General features: G+C 50.5%; 1 protein-coding gene across 16 annotated transcripts in view; it reads right to left on the reverse strand.

Annotated features, from left to right (window-relative positions):
- Positions 1 to 19,151, reverse strand: part of P4HA2 (prolyl 4-hydroxylase subunit alpha 2) — a 78,558-nt gene that overhangs the window by 17,204 nt on the left and 42,203 nt on the right. For 15 of the 16 annotated variants that reach the window (XR_016392765.1, XR_016392764.1, XM_022588740.3 and 12 more), the window contains 9 exons: positions 14,890 to 14,989; positions 14,184 to 14,280; positions 13,745 to 13,896; positions 10,633 to 10,770; positions 6,925 to 7,164; positions 5,447 to 5,640; positions 4,487 to 4,663; positions 575 to 645; positions 239 to 338 (listed from right to left, as the gene is read on the reverse strand). Coding sequence is in view for 14 of the 16 variants with exons in the window: in XM_022588740.3 (XP_022444448.1) it covers positions 239 to 338; positions 575 to 645; positions 4,487 to 4,663; positions 5,447 to 5,640; positions 6,925 to 7,164; positions 10,633 to 10,770; positions 13,745 to 13,896; positions 14,184 to 14,280; positions 14,890 to 14,989 (1,269 nt within the window). In the remaining 2 variants the exon portion in view is untranslated. Of the gene's footprint in view, positions 1 to 238; positions 339 to 574; positions 646 to 4,486; positions 4,664 to 5,446; positions 5,641 to 6,924; positions 7,165 to 10,632; positions 10,771 to 13,744; positions 13,897 to 14,183; positions 14,281 to 14,889; positions 14,990 to 16,184; positions 16,274 to 19,151 lie in introns of all 16 variants that reach the window. The other variant, XM_089909299.1, reaches the window with a different exon arrangement.

The following is a 19,151-nucleotide window of genomic DNA, read 5'->3' on the forward strand; positions in this document are numbered from 1 at the left end:
ATGATACTTGGGCACACAAAAGACATTCAGTTGACATTTGTTCAATGCTAATTGTTGAATGCCAGTGGGCATACTTAATTCTGGCTTCCCAACACGAGGCCACTCCATACTCATAGCATCCTGCAGTCCTACAGTTTACTGGGCAAGTCTCCCTATGTCTGGCCCTGAGCACCCTGGAAGAACATCTAGCTAGAAATACTCCCTTCCCAACTCCAGGGCTGCCAGAAACAAGCCATACCTGCAACAATTCTGCAGTCTTTACTGTTAGGCCTGTGATGTGCTGCATCCGAAGATTCACCCGAGCCACAACAGGGTCATCATCCTCCTCCAGCCAGGAGCTAAGCCAAAACAAGAGGGAGAGAAAGGAAGGTGGGGAAGGCAGGTTTCGATGAGGTTCTGCACTCTCTCCCCAGTATCAGGGCCAGCACTAACAGGCAGCACGGGGTGAGTGCTCCATGTAGGGGAGGTGCCAGCAAGGAGGACAAGCCAAGCCACCCTCCCTTCAATAGGAACTGGGAGGCCCAGGAGTTGGGGCTTGAGCAGCCACCCCGCCACCACCATCACCTTTGCTAACCTTTTGGAAACTCTGTAGCTGGCAACAGTGAGAACACCTGTCTTGGGATCACGAACAGTGGCTCGTGCAAGCTGGAAGGCAGGAAGGAAGGGCAGACTTATCATTCTTTGCCTTGAGTATCTTTTTCTTGGAGAGACTGGGACCTGATCTGTCAATCAGGCCAGTGCGGGAAGGAGCTCTGCAGTCAGTGGCTCTAGCCAAGGCCCCATGATCCTGCAAGCCAGGCCAGGGCAGTGGTCTGGGGCCTCCAAATTCCTGCTCTATCAGACCCTGGCCACTACCCTGCTTGGCTGCTGCCTGCCCCTGCTCCCTCCCAGGTCCATGCTGTCTGCAGAATTATGCCTACGGAGTCTGCTTTGTCCATCTGCCCATCTGCCTGGACAGCCCCTTTCTCACCAGGCCCACCCACCACACCTTCCTGCACCTGGCTGCTCCTACCACACTCAGACTGTGTTACCATCCCTGAGCCTCAATCTTGCATGCTCCTCTCAACGTGGTCAACTACACTGTCCTTGGGAACCTCAGCGGCCTTCTCTGCCCAGAAACCTACCCAAACACTCTCCTACTGCACCAGCCCACGCTGGCCTCCCACTGCTGCAAGGAACAAAAAAAGAAGGCACAGTTTTCACTACCTTGGGAGGCCTGCAAGGTCAGATGATAGAATAGGAAAGGAATCTACAAGGTGCAATAAGTAAACTGCTGCCTGGAAGCCACCTCCACATACTCACTCATACACACACACGCACACACACCCCACCTCACCTACCTCATATCCCCCCAGTCTCCACAAACTGGTGCAGTGATACTCCCAGGAAGGACCTGCTGCCTGGAGCCAGCCCCCAGTGCTTCGGCTGTGGACTGTCCTAATGAGTGCTTACTATGTGCCTGGCACTGCTGGGTGACTAAGACATGGCCCCTGCCCTCATACAACTCAGTCAAGTGGGGAAGGCAGAAAACTAGCTGGGTAATCACAGCACAGCATGGTAGGTGCTGGGAGAGGGGAAGCTCAATGTCTGTGGGAGCTCAGTCTACAGGGTCAAGAATGGTCTCCTACAGGGGGGACCACCTAGCTGAGATCTGAAGGGTAAGTAGGAGTTAGCCAGGTGGGAGAACATTACAGGAACAGGGAAAGATCAGAGATGCAGACGCCCAGAGGTGAAAATGGATGTGGCACTATGACTGTGGGTTAGAACTCAGAGCAAAGAGATGAGAATAGGCTGAGGAGGCAAGTGGGGGTTGGGCTGGATGCAACCTATGACCAATGAGAAGCAGGGAAGGCTTTATGCAGGGGAGGGACACCACAATCTGAATGTAAGAAGGATCACTGTGGAGACATCATGGAGGGCTGGCTAAGGAGGCATCAAAGCAGGAAGAAGGAGGCCAGTGAGGATGTAAGGGAGAGGTCAGGGCAAGAGGTGGCAGAAGGGATGGAGGGGGTGGATGGACTAGAAGACTGGCCAGGAGGTGAGATCAACCAACCTGGACACGAGCTGCTGCAGCACATTCTGGTAAGACGGCACTGCACCCAGAGCAGAGAGCTTCCCTGAGATCGTATCTACGGTTCTTTCCTGATGACAACTGCAGCTGCAGCTAGACCCCATCCAAACATGTGAGCCGCAGCACTGGCCTGACACCCACAGGGAGGCTCTGGGCAGCTGGGGCTCTGCTCCCAGGGATAGACAGGGCTATTTTGAAAGCAGACCAGAGACCCACAGGCAGCTGCCAGGCATTCCCCACAGGACAAGTTAAGCTCATGGGCCCTACTTCAAAGCCAGCATAGCATCTGTCCCTCACAGGCTCCGGAAAGGAGAGGTCAGCTTGTAATAGCCAACGTGTTTGGCTCTTCACATGGCTTCTGTTCAAAGACAAATCTTCCCAACACACTCCTCCCTGCCCACACTGCCCAGACACACCCATGTGCACACATGCACCCAACATCAACGCACACACACACACAGCGATGTTTTAGTGCTTTGGTCGGAGAGACAAGGGAGAACTCTCTCAGGAGGTTATGGCACAACAGTGCCTCTCTCACCTGACAGCCAAGAAAGCAGCTTTCTTTCCTGGAGGAATCTGGAGCTGGTCCAGGGAATGGAAGCTGGGGGGCAGAGGGCGAGGTGTCTCTGGTCCCCATTCCCCACACACACTGGCTAGACCCTCCCTCAGCGACATCAATGACACTAAGAACTGACTCTGAGCCGTAGATGTCCTAGTATCTCAAGCCAAGGCTGTTCCAAGATACAGTCCAGGGCCTAGGATAGGAACCTATTTTAGATCTCTCCAGGAGTGCTGGGGCTCCTGGCCTCTACAATTCTATTAGGAGCAGAGCAATAGAGGATCTCCAGCTAAATCCTCCCTTCTAATCACCAGTGATAGGAGAAGGATGGGGATATGGCAGAAAGTAGTTCTCTTTGAAAGATGTCAAAAAGGAGAAAATCTTTTATAAACTAGAAATAGAAGAATAATTTTACAACATGGTGAATATATACAAAACCAACAGCCAACTGCATAATTAGCAATGAAATACCAAAAGAATTTCCACGAAATTCAGGAACAAGACAAAGATTCCTATTGTAAAAATGCTCTAGAAGCTCTGGGCAGTTCAAGAAGACAACAAAAACAAAAGAACTATAACTATTAGGATGGAGAAAACAAAATTTTTCTTATTTGCAGATGCTAATACTATCTGGACAACCCAAGATAATTAGCTAAAATCCAAATGAAGAATAAGTGAGTTCAACAAGTAGCTGTGATCTGCACCATGTCTGTTTCCTTGCAGGTAAAATGAAGATGATGACAGAGCCTTCTAAATAGACACAGCAGTTAACATATGTTAAGGACTTAGAAGAGGGCCTGCCAGGACTTCCCTGGTGGTGCAGTGGTTAAGAATCCGCCTGCCAATGCAGGGGACACGGGTTTGAGCCCTGGTCCGGGAAGATCCCACATGCCGCGGAGCAACTAAGCCCATGTGCCACAACTACTGAGCCTCTGCTCTAGAGCCCGTGAGCCACAACTACTGAGCCTGTGTGCCACAACTACTGAGCCCACATGCCTAGAGCCCGTGCTCCACAGCAAGAGAAGCCACTGCAATGAGAAGACCATGCACCTCAAAAGAGTAGACCCCGCTCACCACAACTAGAGAAAGCCCGCACACAGCAACGAAGACCCAACGCAGCCAAAAATAAAATAAAATAAATAAATTTACCAAAAAAAAAAAAAAAAAAAAACCAGGGCCTGTCACACTTCTCAACTCAGTAAACATTAGCTATTACTATGAAATATATTTTTACAATCAATAGTTTAGTATATAATAGTAAACTAATTTAATAATGTAACCAGTAAAAACATAATGATGAAAGAAACAGTTTTTTGTGAAGTTACAATAACAAAAAAAAAAAAACACTGCCTAGGAATAAATTTAACAAGAAAAGTGCAGGGCTTAGGTGAAGAACAATTTTAAAGATATGAATAAATAGAGAGACCCAGAGTGCTCTTGGATGAGAAGACTCAATACTGTAGAGATGTTCGTGCTCCTCCAAGTCAATCACTTCTTTGCAATCCTAATCAGGAGACCCACAGAACCCACCTTGGCAATGCCCCAAGGCATAACTTCCTAAAAACTAGCCCGCACACCAGCCCCCAACACGGTGAGGTGAGGTGACACTTCTCACTGTGGGCTTGCCCTGCTTCCAGTGTGCCCTTCTATCACAGCCCTTGTCTGTCCATACTGGTTCCCTCAATTTTCTTCCCCCACTGGACTATGAACCCTCAAGGTCAAATTGAGTCTGTAGTACCTTAGTACCCGACAGTGGACTCATGCAAGACATAAGCAAAGGCCAGCCGGGTAAGCAACTAAACTGCCCCATGGTACCAGGAGTGAGTGGCCCAAGAAGGAACTGCAGAGACACCTACTTTGGGTTTTGCAATTTCCTTGATCCTCTCGATTTCCTCATCAGACATGACATCGTAGTACCTGACGATGTGTGGACTGTCCCACTCATCCTCCTCTTTGAAAGGGGCGATGAGCAGCTGTGGTGTCCCGTTGCCATGGTGGTACCTACAGAAAAGCCTCTTCTGCCTTCGGGGTGTCTGGGGAGCACAGAGCAAGAAGCCCTGAACTGAGTGAGTCCTAACCCTCAGTCCTAGGCTAGCTGGCTGCAGACACTGGCCTCACACCCCATGTCCAGCAGCCACTCCCTCCCGCCTCACCAGAGAAGAAAACAAAAGCCCCTCAGTTTGACTGGCATGAAATGATACCCCACAAATCATGCAATGTTTCTTCCCTCCCAAGAATACCTCATGTTGACAAGTCCTGTAGCAGGGTGTAATCCCTGGCCCCTCTCACAGAGATGTGAGTAGGTCAGGAGGGCTAGGGCCAGGGAGAAGTCTTTCTAGACAGAGGAGCCAGTGGGAGCCAAGCAGACATGGGCATGGAGAAGACCGAGAGATTGTCTCACACCTGAGCCTCCTTGAGGAAGCACTGGGGTCCAAGGGCTCTCAAAGGCCAGTGATACCCCACACCAAACTCTAGCAACTGCCTGGTCTTTGCTAGAGATCATGACTTCAGTGGAGGCCCAAGGCACATCCACACTCATGGCTTTCTTCAGAATAGTGAGTCAAGTAGAAGCTGCCCTGTTGGGGTCGGGAGGGGAGCTCAGTAATAACTTAGAGGATTGAAACTCTGCCTGGGACATCAGGGAAGACAAGTCTCCTGTCCTATACCTCAGAGCACACCCACGTGTCAGCCTCAGCAGATGCTACCAAGAATTGAGAAAACTACCTACAGACAGAGGAACATCTTCCTCAGATCTGCCTGTCCAGAGCCAAAGTCTAGGTCCACAGCCTGGGCCCTGACCCATCCACGTGTCTCACCAGTTTGACACCCTCCCCACGACAGAGGCTCTCGTAGATATCCCTCTCGGGCAGGTAGTCCACAGGCCTCTCATATATGCCTTCCTGGGGTGCTAGCTCAGCTTCTGTGTGATTCAATAACATTTTTTCTCTTTCTTCCTCCAACAACCGTTCAAAGTAGCGCAGATTCCCTCCAGCTCGTTCATGGCTTGGGTCTAGAAAAAGCAAAGAAGAAGAAGCAAAAGGAAACCACAAACATCTGTTAGATCATTTAGAGAAATTATTCTGTAAGTGGTTTTCTCTCCCAGCAGCTCACTCGCACGCAGCATTCTGCCTTCCACAGCACCTAAGCACAGTTCGCTGGTCGTAGAGGAAAGGCCAACAGAGGTTCTCCCTACTCTGGTCAGAGATGAGAAAGGAGCAACAAGAGCGGGGCGCAGGGGACGCTTAGCCACCAACGCGGCTCTCCTCCGGAACTCCCTGGAAGTCCCAAGGACACAGGTCCAGAGAAGCAGGCCAGAGTTCTACCTCCTCCTCCCCACTTGGCTGTGTGCTAGTTACAGCCGTCCCCTAGAGTACATCCACTACTGGTGACATCACATGCTGGCCACAGCTAGAAGGCAGGCTGAAACACCGGCGGCAAGAAGGGCCACATGACACTCCCACAGCTTTGTCCTGTGGGCCTCACAACAAGAAGGAGCAAGCTTGGCAGGATTACTGTGCTACCCCTCAGATGAGGAAACTGTGGCCCAAAGATGTTAGAGATTAAGGTTAGGTTATTCAGAAGAGAAATCCAGGTGTCCTGACTCCCTGTACAAGGCTCTTACTAACACGGCAGAGTCCAAAAAAGCTCTCTTCCCACATCCGTCTTACAGACATTCACACTAGCTGGTCTCAGACCCAAAGCCCATGAAAAGGAGCAGTGAAAGGAAGTCTTTGCTGGTCTGTGAAATCTCAGACTATGATATCCCATATATTAGTAAGAGGTGGAACAAATGGGTTCTTAAGACACAGTGCTTTTGATCCCCTTCAGTCTAACCCCACAGGACAACTGAAATCACCAAAGCCATGGCAAGTCCACCAGTTAGACCTCAGGGCTCTAACAGGTCAGGTCACTGTCACTGCAGCAACCCTGAAATACAGCTTGCCTCTCAAGCTATTCCTGACGCAGTATAGGCTCCACCCTACATAGCAGGAGATGCACTGAAGCACTGGATTCCTATTTAGAAATGGACTAGGAATCCATATGTAGGGCCACGGGTGCCATAGGCCTGAGTGTATCCATCAGTGATTGGGCAAGGGCTAAGCCAGAACTACAGCGAGTAAAGAGCTAGCTGGCAGCTGGACTGGGCCTGAAAGCAGCAAAGCATTAGTCAGTGGCTAGGCGGCAGGTCAGACTGGCTCAGTTCCTGGAGAGCAGTCAGGTAGTGGCCAGCAGGGTGACCAGTTCCCCTGCTACCTCCCCCTCTGCATCTGACCTTCCCCTAGAACCTCCTTACCAAGGGAGAGCAGTCGGCGGGTGAGCTCCAGGGCACGGTGCAGGTCACCCAACTGGAAGACGGCATAGCTCAGATAGTCCAGCACCTGGGCCTTGGATGTGGTGGCCTCCTCCCCTGCATCGAGCTGCTTCAGCACCTGTTCCATCCACAGCACTGTGTGGTAATAGTCTCCTTCATTGTAGGCCGAGCGGCCCATCCCAAAGCAGTCGTCCACACTCAGCACTGCCTGGTACTTGGTTCCTGCAGCAGGAGAGGCAAATAGTCAGGCTCAAAGAGCCTCTGGGTTAGGGAGAAAGATTCCCCCATTGAGGGAGCCCGGCTCCCTGGGTGGGGGGCATCAGCCCAGCAGAGCCCCACCAGAATTTCAGACCACACACCTCCAAGGGCCATTAGTACGGAAAGCACAGCCAGGCTGGCCCTGCCTCGGGCTGGGGTGCACAGCCTACCTCCTAACTTCAGACTCCCCAAGTGGGAAGGGTCCTTTGTTATGGAAGAGCCAAGGAAGCCCAAGGAATAGTGTTCAGCAAAGTATAAAGGTCCTGTGAGCCACATGGCAGATGTCTATGAGGCAGCCGGCCATTTGAGACTGGAAGTCAGAAAAATAAGTTAAATATAAAAAAACAGAACTTAGATGGAAGGTAAAGCCATGGATGAAGATAATCCCTTCCAGAAATAGTGTCAGGAAAGAGTAGAGAAGGTGGCTGAGGCCAGGGCCCCAGAGACCACCTATACAGGAAGGACAGAGTGAATAACACTGAGAAAGAAAGAGAAGGAGCAGGAGTGATGTGACAGATGCCAAGGGAGACCAAGAGATAAGACTGCAGTGCCAGATTTGACCACTAGGTGGTGGGGCCCTTGGTGAAGATCAATTCAGCAGGTCCTGTGACTACAGGTCATCTGCTGTTGGCTCAGCGCTGGAAAGTGACCATGAAGAGAGTTTCAAGTCCAAAAGGAGATGTGGTGTGTAAGCTATGGGGAGATGCAGGGTTTAGGCTGTGATCCTCCCTGGAAAGCAAGGGAGTTTCCCTACAACCCCATCAAGAGCAGCCTAGGCATGGCTGACATGGAAGAGTTGCCTCAAAGCAGTCTCTTGCTGCCTGATGTCCAAGATGTCCAGCATGAAACCCCTGATGCAGTGTGTTGGCTGCTTCAGAGACCAAGGGTTGCTCGCCATGATGGCTCAGGAACAGACAATGTGGGACAGGAAAATGGAGAGAGTAAACACAAGACAGAGTTAGTAGGCAGAACACAGATTGGGGCGGGGAGGTCCTTGAGTCCCTGTTCGCTCTCCACGTACCTCCACAGATCTCTGGCTCTGTAGGCCGAGGGACTGAACACTGATGGAGGCAGTATAACACAGCTGAGTGAGCTGGTCAAAACAGGGTCTGTGTGGGCCTAACTATGGCACCCCACAACTGTGTGACTATGGACAAGTTACGTAGCCCCTCTGATTCTTAGTCCCTTATCTCTAAATAGAGATAATACCATCAGTTTTAGAGGACTTGCGCCAAGAATTCAACAAGACGACATACGAAAGTGTCTCCTATGATTCCCTAGAGTGGTAATAATCAGTAGCTATTATCAACATGTCTCACAGATACCAAAAATGTCAAGAATGGCTCCCAGACACTCAGCATCCTTCCCAGAAGCCAACTTGAAAGTCTGCTCCCTAGAGAGTGCTCCCTGGAGAATGCCAGCAGAGCTGAGGGCTGAAGGGCAATCACACGTGATGAAACCCAGCTGAAGGGGGTAAAGGTATTCCTGCAGAGGTTGTGGGATGAACAAAGAAGCTGAGCAGTGGCAAAGCTTAGTACAACAGACAAGGAAGCCAGGGAGATGGTGCCACACAGGACCACAAAAACCACACATTAAGAGGAATTTGGTTTAGCCCTAAAAGTTAAGCATTGTGATCAGGAACTCATGTAAAAAGATATGTGCTTAAGACCACATGGAGGATGATTTTAAGGAGTCAGCTGGAGGTATACAATAAATTAGAATAATATTTCAATAATCCAGTTGAGAAAGAAGTGACCATGAGGCTGGAGTCAGGGCCTCCAAGTACAAAAGACATTGTAGGGAGGTAGAATCCAGAGCAGCCGGTGGATGGAGTGCTTTTTGCTGATGTAAGGAGGAAAGACAGTAGACAGTTCAAAAAGGGATGAGGATTTCAGTTTGGGACACGTGAATTTTAAGGAGCCCAAGGAACATCCAAGTAGAGATGTCCCACAGTCATTTGCCTGCACTGGTTGAAAGCTCAGAAGACAAGCCCTGACAGGGAACACAGATCTGGATGTCATCCGTGTACAGGTGATACATCAAGTGATGGAAATGGCTGGGCTCACTTGGAGAAGATGCTTAGGGAGACACCAGGTAGGGGTGGCATCCTGGGGAACAACTCCCATCCACCCCTCATTTCCCCTCCAGGATATGCACGGGTCTGTTAACTGAATGTAAAAGGTCAATGCCTGGCTCTCTCTTCCCACCAACCATTCTCACAGCGACAGGGTGAAAATATCCTGCAGGTGCCCCAAGCCACCTTCTCTCTCTGGCCTCATGGCCTGGCTTGGTCCAAAACCTGACTGAGTGAGGATTAAGGAGAAGTCTACACTCCTTCCTGTTGGCTCACTGGACTCCTCAGTACCAAGGCTCCAGGCCCTGACCAGCCGGCAACACAGTGCATCCCTCCCCCTCACCGTGATTCCCTCCGCCGTGCCTCCTACAGGGTCCCCACGGGTGAGGTGGCATCCAAGGTCTAATGGAGTCTAACTGAATTCCTGGGTTTATTGGCCTTTAATAGCCCCCAAACCCCAACACATGCCTTCTTATAAACATACTGAGGCAGACAACCGAATTGAAAAGGGGCCTATAAAAAAATGAGAGAGAGAGGAGCCAAAAGAGAAACAGCCAAGATCAGTGCCCCAGCATTCAAAGGAGGGGAGACTATCAGGAAGAATGGGGCAATCAGTGTGCCAAATGCTGCTGAAAAGCTAAAGAACATTCTGCCTGAAACCTGTCTACTGGCTTTACCAGCCAAGTGGCCACTGGTGACCTTGCAGGGGCAGGACTGGCCAATGGGGAGGAAAGATGCCAGACTTTGCGTTTTCAAGAGGACATAGGAACCAAGGAAGTAGAGAAAGAGTGTGGATGACTCTCCAGCTGCCTAGCCAGGAGGGAGAAGAGATCAGTCAGCAGCAGAGACTCAAAAGGGCCTTGGATCCTGAGGGAGTGGTTTGTTAGATAAGCAAGAACAGAGCATGTGGAGAAGAGTCCAGAGAGGTGGACACAGAATGAACAGGGGCAGAGACTGTAACTGAGGGCACACAGGACATGGGGCAATGAATCCAGAGATCAGTCTTAGGCAAGATGAAATCGGAGGGTGGGGAATAGAACTGGGTGTGGGTGCAGACCTGAGTGGTGCCCTGGGGAGAGAGACCAAGGAGGTCCTGAGCAGCAACCTCGGCATTCTCTGAGCTGAGAGAGGACAGGCCTGGGCTAATACTGGAGGGAGGTGGTGGGGCAGGGGCTGAGGGGAGACAGTTGTCATGGGAATAGAGGACTGACACCAACTGGAAACCCAAGAAAGAACTACAGCCAGAGGTCGTGGTGAGCCTGAGCGTAGAGACCATGAGTCAGCAGTGGCTCCATCCTTGTCCATACACCACAGCAGACACACAGGTTGGACAGGCTTTGCACGGAGTGGTGAGTTACCTGGAAGCTCGCCTTTGGAAATTGTGTCTGGGTCCAGTTTGTATGTGTCCTGAAGTCTCATCAAGGCCTTGGCGGCTCCTGTTTCATCTTCATCAGTGGGAAAGAACTGTCGCTGCACTGACAGGTTGGCAATAAAGCCTTCCAAAGGAGAGAGTGAGAACAAAAGGTTACCCTGATCCAGGGATAGAATTCCACCTGGAACCAGACAGGCACCCACCGGAGGGTCTCTGGCTAGTGCAATCTCCCTGCCCCTTCCCTCAAAGGCTGTTTCCCCTTCCTCCAGGAAGCCCTCCTTGATGGCTCCAGTCCAGGGAGACCTCCCCTTTCTCACTCCTCACTGTACCAACTGCCTGTGCTGCTCATTTGGAACTGAAGAGAAAGGCCCCCTAACACTAATTAACACATGGGAATCTGAGAGTCTTGGCGTGGAGAGAGAAGGAAAAGAGGGCAGTGAGGGTAACTGACAGGGACACAGGAAAGGACTCAGGGAGGACTTGCTGACCACTCAGTGGAAAACAAATCACATGGAAAACCTTGATCCAGGATTATTAGCCTGGCCAGGTAATCACAGATTCCTAGCCTACATCTCAGGTTGAACAGCCCAAGGGACAGAAGTGGTCAACTCAGAGAGCCCAGCTGGCCACTCATTACTGACCACTGGCCCTTATCATCCAGAAAGGTGATGATGACAGTCCTGGAGGTGCTTGGTGCTGTCCCCACGCCAAGATTAGGGACTGGAGAATCATCTGACCAAGGTCAGTATTAGGTGGGGCTGCATAAGCCCGGCATGGTTCCCCTGAGAGACCACACTGGGCCTTGCTCTGCTTACTAGGGCACTCCTACCACTCAGACCCACAATGAGCTCAGGGCATGAGTTCCCCAACTGTGGTGCTCAAGACCACAGCCTGGAGCCTGGGAGAGCCCCTGAGCACAGAAGCACCCAAGGAAGCTGTTTGGGGACTCCAAGCCCTAGCTGTAAACCAAGATATACACCTCCTGCAATCTCAGGACTCCAGGTGGAGGCCAGGCCCTCCCATGCTGATTCAGAGGCTTCAGTTGTGCTCATAAGCTGAGAATTAGTAGGGGAAGTCCAAGGCCATTTCTTCTCTGGTCTCTTCTCCAGAGCAGCAGGACCCATAGCCACCTACTCTCACAACCTCAGGCTCAAACACCCACTTCTAGCCCTGCCTGGGGACCCAGGGACCAAGATGCTGCAACCCTGTCTTCCTCACGGCTGCATGGTCAGAGACTCTATGCGTTTACAATCCAGGGGAAAAAAATGCTTCCAGAAAAAGCCACATTGTTAGCATGTCTCCCTGCCTCCCCCTCTCCCCATTTCTGGGGAAAGAACTCTGAAAGAAAGAGGTGAAAACAACGTATTGCTGTCTGGGGCTATCCTGTCTCCCTCCGGGTAATTATAAGGTTTTCCAGAGGAACCAGATGTTGACGGTCGGGGATGGGTATGAAGAACAAGACTTGAGAACAGAAGATCATATGGGCAGGCTTATTCTCCCACACTGCAGGCAGGACAGCCAGTTCTGAGCTACAGGCTCAGGCTGGGAGGCAGGGTCTGGGAAAGGCAGCCGTGGCTTCTGGAGGCAGTGAGCTCACTGGGCACAGCTCCGCCCGGCTAAGCTCACCAATCCCTGCCCGGAGGCCACCCTGCTCCCAGCCAAGCCCAGCCCAGTCTGGCCATAAGGGCTAAAATGCCTCAGCCCCCGAGAGACAACGATGAGTCTGAAGTTAATCAGCACTTCCAACTCAGGGAGAAGAGACAGTGAGTCCAGGGGGGCTGGGCTCAAGGCTGGAATCAGAAGGGCCCACCTCCAGGCCTGCCCCACCATCTCCTGCTAAGAGGAAAATATCAGAGCATAGAAAGTACTACCACAGTAAAAGACTAAGCACAGTTAAAGCTTTAAATAAGTTCATACTCTAACCTGCAAATCCCACTTATAGGAATTTATCATGAGAAAATAATCAGAGATGGGCATAAAGATATGTGTAAGATTGCTGATAATCTGGAAACAATTCCACATCCACTGACTTGACCTGTTTTACACTACACCAGTATGGCATATTACTGTCCAGCCATTAAAACCATGTTGCAGAAGGGCATTTAAAGGACATATAGAGAAGCTGAAAAATTCAGGAAAACAGTATATGCTTATGTCACAAATCTGCCAACAGATAATGTTTCCTTTCTAAAAGATATGAATGGTGGGCTTCCCTGGTGGCGCAGTGGTTGAGAGTCCGCCTGTCGATGCAGGGGACACGGGTTCGTGCCCTGGTCCGGGAAGATCCCACATGCTGCGGAGCGGCTGGGCCCGTGAGCCATGGCCACTGAGCCTGCGCGTCCAGAGCCTGTGCTCCGCAGTGGGAGAGGCCACAACAGTGAGAGGCTCGCGTACCGCAAAAAAGAAAGAAATAAAAGATATGAATGGGAATGAATTTAGGTGAGGCCCGTGCTCCCCAACTTGCACTGGTCCCACCACTTAGCCCACTTATCTTACTTTTGCTAATTCATTTGGTCCCTCGAAGCAAATAAGTTTGCATTCCACGATATATACGTATGATTCCATTTTTTTAAATGTATATACATGTGTAAAAAGACTAGAATTTTAACAGTGATTATCACTAGGCAATTGGATTAAGAACTGTAATTTTCTTATATGATTGTTTTTGTGTTTTCCAACGTTTCTATAAATATGTATTACTAAAGCGTAATTAGAAAAAAGTCACTACCAAAAAAAAAGGGACCCCAAAACACTAGGAAAAGGCAAGAACTGATTTATTTTTTTTTTGACCACGTAGCATGGCATGAAGGATCTTACCTCCCGACCAGGGATCAAACCCGTGCCCCCTGCAGTGGAAGCTCGGAGTCCGAACCACTGGACCACTAGGGAATCCCGAAGAACTGATTATTATAACATATTAAAAGCAAGGACAGACAACTGCCAGGTCCCCACAGAGATGACAGCCACTGGACTGGCAGGCTGCATGTTCACACACTGCACGTGCACACCCCGACCCAGGACAGTTTCAGACCCATACCCCCCAGGTGCCAGCACACAGACATACTGGCTCACCCAACCACCTGCTCACTGTCCCTCACCTGCAGCTGAGTTCTGCAGGACAAGGTCCTCCAGTGCAGGCCAGTCTGTGTTTAGTCGCTTCACCAGTTTATAGGCATTCACAGGGTGGGACAGGTAGCCTTCAGGGTCAGCAGCTGACTTGCTGGTCAGGGCTTCCATTTTGTTGGCCCAGCTGTGGAACCAGAGAAAAAGGAAGGTTAACACACGGATCTTGACCTATGGTAATTTTCCTGGTGAGATTCAGGGGGTCTCTATTTAAAAAGGAAAAAGCAGTGAGTCCTTAGCCCACATACTTAGCTACTCTGGGAGACTGGCATGAAGTAACCTCCAGGCCAGTCCCACATTGCCCCCTCAAGGGCTTCCTCTTATGGGCACCCAGGATGGGTTCTGGGGGTGGGGGATGGGGCAGGGGAGGAGGGCTGGCTCAGGGTGGGTGTGGGGATTTAGGACATTAGACACCTCTTAATCTTAGAGAGCTTGGCTTCCTCCACCAAGATGTACTCCTTCAGGGACAGCACCAGGTCCTTCTCTGCATAAATCAGGTCTGTCATGTGCCCTGCAAGGGAGAGATAAAAGGGCCAGTAAGAAATGGATGAGGGACATCCAGCTCCCAAACTTGAGGCACAAAACGTCAGCACAGAGGCCAGCCCCCTGGGCCAAGGGCATATCAACTCTCTTGGGATCATGGGGACCTAGAGTTAAAGGAGGCCTAGATATTCGTATGGTCCTGGCCCCCCGCTTCAGGAAGAGAGAGGCAGAGGCTCCAAGGGAATGTTAAGTGCACTGAGGACACCTTAAGGAAGAAACCCCAAATCTCATTCTCCCACTGCCACCCAGTTGGGTCATGTTATGGGACACAGACATCCTGGGGGCTTCTCTGCTCAGAACTACTCTCTAGTCCAGGAGAAAGTTGGTCAGAAATGCCAGGCAGCCCAGGAGCAGCCTGCACTACCCAGGGTGGAGGCTCAGCTGAGACAGCTGGCTCCCAGGAAGGACATCCAGGTCATCAGGGCTCAGAGGGGGAAACAGCAGCTCTCCCCAGATCTGGTCAAAACCAGTGGATGAGGCCATCCCACCCTGAATGAGAACAGGCCTCAGGCAGTGACATCCCCTGGCACATGAGCCAAGGATTGCTCAGGTAGACAACAGTCCTGTTGGCACATACCAATAGAAGTAAAGAATTCAGCCTGCACACAGCCCAGGACACCAAACCAGGCCACCAGCAACATGGATACCCAGAGTTTCATGGTCACAGAAGGCAGTGTCTGCAAGGCATTCAGTGATAGTAGTCATTAGATCAACAATGGTAAAAAGCAACTTAAGTAAGGATACACGTACACATGTACACATATATACACACATTCAAACATGCCAAAATCCTGACCTAACACACAGAAGCCAGGGAAAATATTCAGGACCACCAGTGGAAAGATGCCAGGGTATAGAACCAGGGATGTATGCTTAATTCTGTCCCCTGCTCTGGGAGGCCAAGTGCCCTTGGGAGAGACTCTGCCTTTCGACTTCTGGTAACCACTGACAACACGGGAAGGCTGAATGGAGGTGGAGGCCGTGGACGACAGTCACCTCTGGGTCTAATAGTCTGTCAGTTCAACATTCTGGCCCAGACCTCTTCTCCGTTTCTGTCTTTCCTTCCAGCACAGGTGTGAGGACAGTGCCAGGTGCTGAGGACCCAGATGTAACACACAGTCCCTGCCCACAAGAAGACAAAGTACAGGAGAGACAATAACAGAAAGAGAACTTGACACAATATGCCCCAGGGGACCCACACCCAAAATAAGGTGCACAGCAGATGGTGAGCCAGAAGAGAAATCAGACTGCTCCCTGCTGGTCTGCACCTGGCCACAGTTAGAGCAGACTGGGCAGACACTGCTCTTCCTGTAGTGAGCTCCTTGGAAGACACTGTCCTCATGGAGAATCACCATTCGCAAATATTTACTAAAGACCCACATATGCCAGGCACTGAGCTACGCACTCGGGATACAAAAATGAATCAGCCACACAGGGCCAAAACCTTAGGCCAGGCTGGGCTGCTGACATGAGTAAGAGGCCAGCTGCTGTCTTCTCATCAGCCTAGAAATAGCGAGACCCAGCTCTGAAGGCAGCAGGCACACCATGGGGCAAGCCCCACTGGCAGTGGACCCAAGTACACAATGGAAGCTTTGGACATCATCTCCAAGCTCAGCCATGCAGCCTGGAGCACGCTGAAGGAACAGCACCCGCGTAAGCCCTGGTTCTGTCAGTCCCTCCTCTTCCTGCTCTACTTCAGCCAAGCCCCACTGGAAATTTACTGGGAGAAAACAAGGAATATAAAGGAAATACAAATGCTTTCTCTCCAAAATGTAAGCCTTATCTCACAGAATTCTAAGTCTGAGCTAACGCCAGCTCAGCAGTTTTTTGCCTGCGATGATTAGATGCACAGTCACGCCCACCATTCCTCACCTCACCCTTTCAGAAGAAATTCCAATCCACTGTGGTTCCAGATTAGGCTCAGAGAAACCCAACCACGACCCCCACCCTCAAACGGGTTCCTATATGAGGAAGAGGAGAGAATAAGTGAGTGTCCCCATTTGTTCATCCCTTGCCAAATGTCTGCAGAGCTGACATCATGCCCATCAATACCCTAGGCGTCAGGGGCCCAGAGATACACAGAACAAGATCCTTCAGCCCACAACCTACTGCAGGGTAGGGAGTATGGGCTAAGGGATCCATTATAAAGTTAGGGCAGCAGATGAAAGCAAGTCACCGAGAAGAGGTGAGATGGCCCAGCCTAGCCCCAAGGTAAAGCCCAGATCCCCCTTTTGCCAGCCACAAATCTGCTCCCAGGTCTCAGCATACCACATCTCCACCCTGGGATTCCAGAAGGCCTCTCTTCTTGCTTACATAAGACCCATTCACAGGGTTAGGGTCTGCTCCTTGTACTTCAAGAGGCTTCATCAGCTCAGGAGAACGCCTTCTGTATGTGTGTAGGGAGGGAACAGTAAAAACCCAAAGCCAGGAGGCTGTATCTGCAGACAATGAGGCATCAGCCAGCTACCCATCAGGCTGGGGTGATGGGAGAGCAGTGCCCAGGCAGCAGACCAGACCAAACATGGTTGGAAGTTGGGGGGCACCAGCGTTTGTCCCCTGTTCCGTCACCAGTTGCAGTGGCATGCCCATTCAGAGATCAGGTAGCAAATTTAAGGGAGGGAGAAGACTCTCTGTTCCTTTCAAGACACCCTGGTGATACTGCCCATGGTTCATGCCTTACAGCACTCAGTAAAGCAGCCAAGTTCCTTCATTACATGAATACCAGCTGTCATTTCTCTGGAATGTGCTATCTGGCTTAGACTGAGCCTATCGACGAATCCCAGCCTGGAGGCAGAGCCCAAAGAATCACAGATGGGATTCTGGGCTGACCAAGAGCCTACGAAGTCCTGCTCTGATGGAGGAGGGGGATGACAACCCTGCTGGTCCAGAGAGCTAGGCGCTGCCACGCAGCCCCCAGACCACCACAATCAACACTGCCATCCCAGGCAAAGGTACACTAGAGTTCCAGCCTATTTCTCCTGATCCTGAGCCCCCGAACACTAATTTATATTAGGTGTACAAAAGGCCATCTAATCAGGGTCAGGCTGGGAGGAGGCAGTCTCCAGGAAAGACTGTGTGCCACAGAATGGGAAAAGCCAACCACCTACATGCCCCCCATCCCATCTCATACCTATACCCAGAGCTTGCTTATGACAGAATAAGTGGGAGCATGTATGCCTGCCCAGTGCCCCCACCAGTGTCCAGCGCTGTCAAAAGCCCTCCAGGAACCCTCAGAAATCCATGCTGAATAGGCCTAGAAATGGGCAACATTGAGGCCCCTTTTATGAAAATAAAGTATCACCAAGTCTGAACAGAAAACCAATACTGAGTTTTTTCTGAGCTGCATCCCAAGTTCAGAACAAAGTCTGGCCCAACAACAACAGCAAAAAAAAAAAAAACCCTCACCACAGACTTGTTCATTCCAGGAAACTGTAACAACAGAAGATGTTACATTTCTTCCAAACAGTGGATTGTTATAGATTGTGTAAAAATGGACACTGTGTGCACATTAACATTGAGAGATCAAAGCATCCTGTTAAGTGAGAAAAGCAGGCTCCCAAACAAGATATACTCTATGATTTCATTTTTATAAGGAAAAATGTTTATATATGGAAATTTACATACCTGCATATATATGCAAGCGGAGAGTTAGAAATCTAGTTGTATATTGGTGAAATCATTTTATTTTTCTCTTTATGTTTACTTGTATTTCCTAATCTTTCCACAAGGAGTTCTATGGGAAATTTAAAATATATTTCATATTTAAAATGAAAAGAAAACAAAGCAGGCCCTCTCAAACGGACTCCAAAGCGGCCCAGCAGCCTGAGTTTGGACCCCCACAGGGAGGTCCTCCAAAGCCTGCCAAAACCCCAGTGACAATAAATCACCCACCAGGCGACCGGCACTATTTCTAAGCACAGGACAATTCCAAGACATACAATCACAGGCCTTAGCACGCCCGCTCTTTGGAAAGGACGTTTACAACCTGGCCAAATAACCATGAAAAGATGTTTCCAACTGCAAACCAGCAGTGTCCTTAGCTTCTCCCCTTACCTCATCAGGCAGGAACCTCTGCCAAGCTCCCAGCTGCAACCCAAATGCAACAGCTTGAGTTTTAACAATGTATTTGTCTGGCTTAGCTCTGAACAAGAGGCTGCCTGCCTTCTGTGAAGGGGCAAAATGAGCCTGAACAGGGCTCCCCGCAGCGGTCTTACCTCCCAGTAGTGTGGCCAACTCTGAATGGCAGAGCCAAGAGGACCTGAGTGCTCAACCTAGGAAGAGTTCAACAGAGGCTCCAGGAGGCCCTACCTACCTATGCACATGGATGTCCATTTGGGCCCATAAGCTGCTCTCACTGGCACCACAGGGAAGCATGGGAGGCACCCTACTCTCCCTACCTGATGTCATGCCTCAATTATCACCCTGATTTGAGCCACCCCTAAGTCCCTCTTGCAGCTATACTGGCCCCTACCTGCACTGGTCTCTCATCTTACGTGGCCTCCCTCCCACCTCTGCTCTACAAAATAGCCATCACAGCTTACTACAGCTCCTCATTTTGTCTCTTTCTCCCTAAAAACCCTCCAAAGGCTCTCCACTACTCTCAGGACAAAGTCCAAATTACTTAGCCCTAAGGGCCTTTTTGACTCTGCGTGACCTGGCCCTACTGCCCTCTCCAGCCCCATCTCATGACTCCAGGTTTCATACCTTCAACTACCACATCACATGAAAAACATTCTCCTTCACTGAGAACCTAACAAAGCCTAGATGTTCATGCATACCAATCCTTATGCAGTTGTCCCTCAGTATCCACAAGGGATTGGTTCCAGGAGGCCCCGCAGA

This window comes from Delphinapterus leucas, chromosome 3, assembly GCF_059928025.1.
Source record: "Delphinapterus leucas isolate spDelLeu-1000000601 "Yukka" chromosome 3, BTC_Dleu_Yukka2, whole genome shotgun sequence".
NCBI lineage: Eukaryota > Metazoa > Chordata > Mammalia > Artiodactyla > Monodontidae > Delphinapterus > Delphinapterus leucas.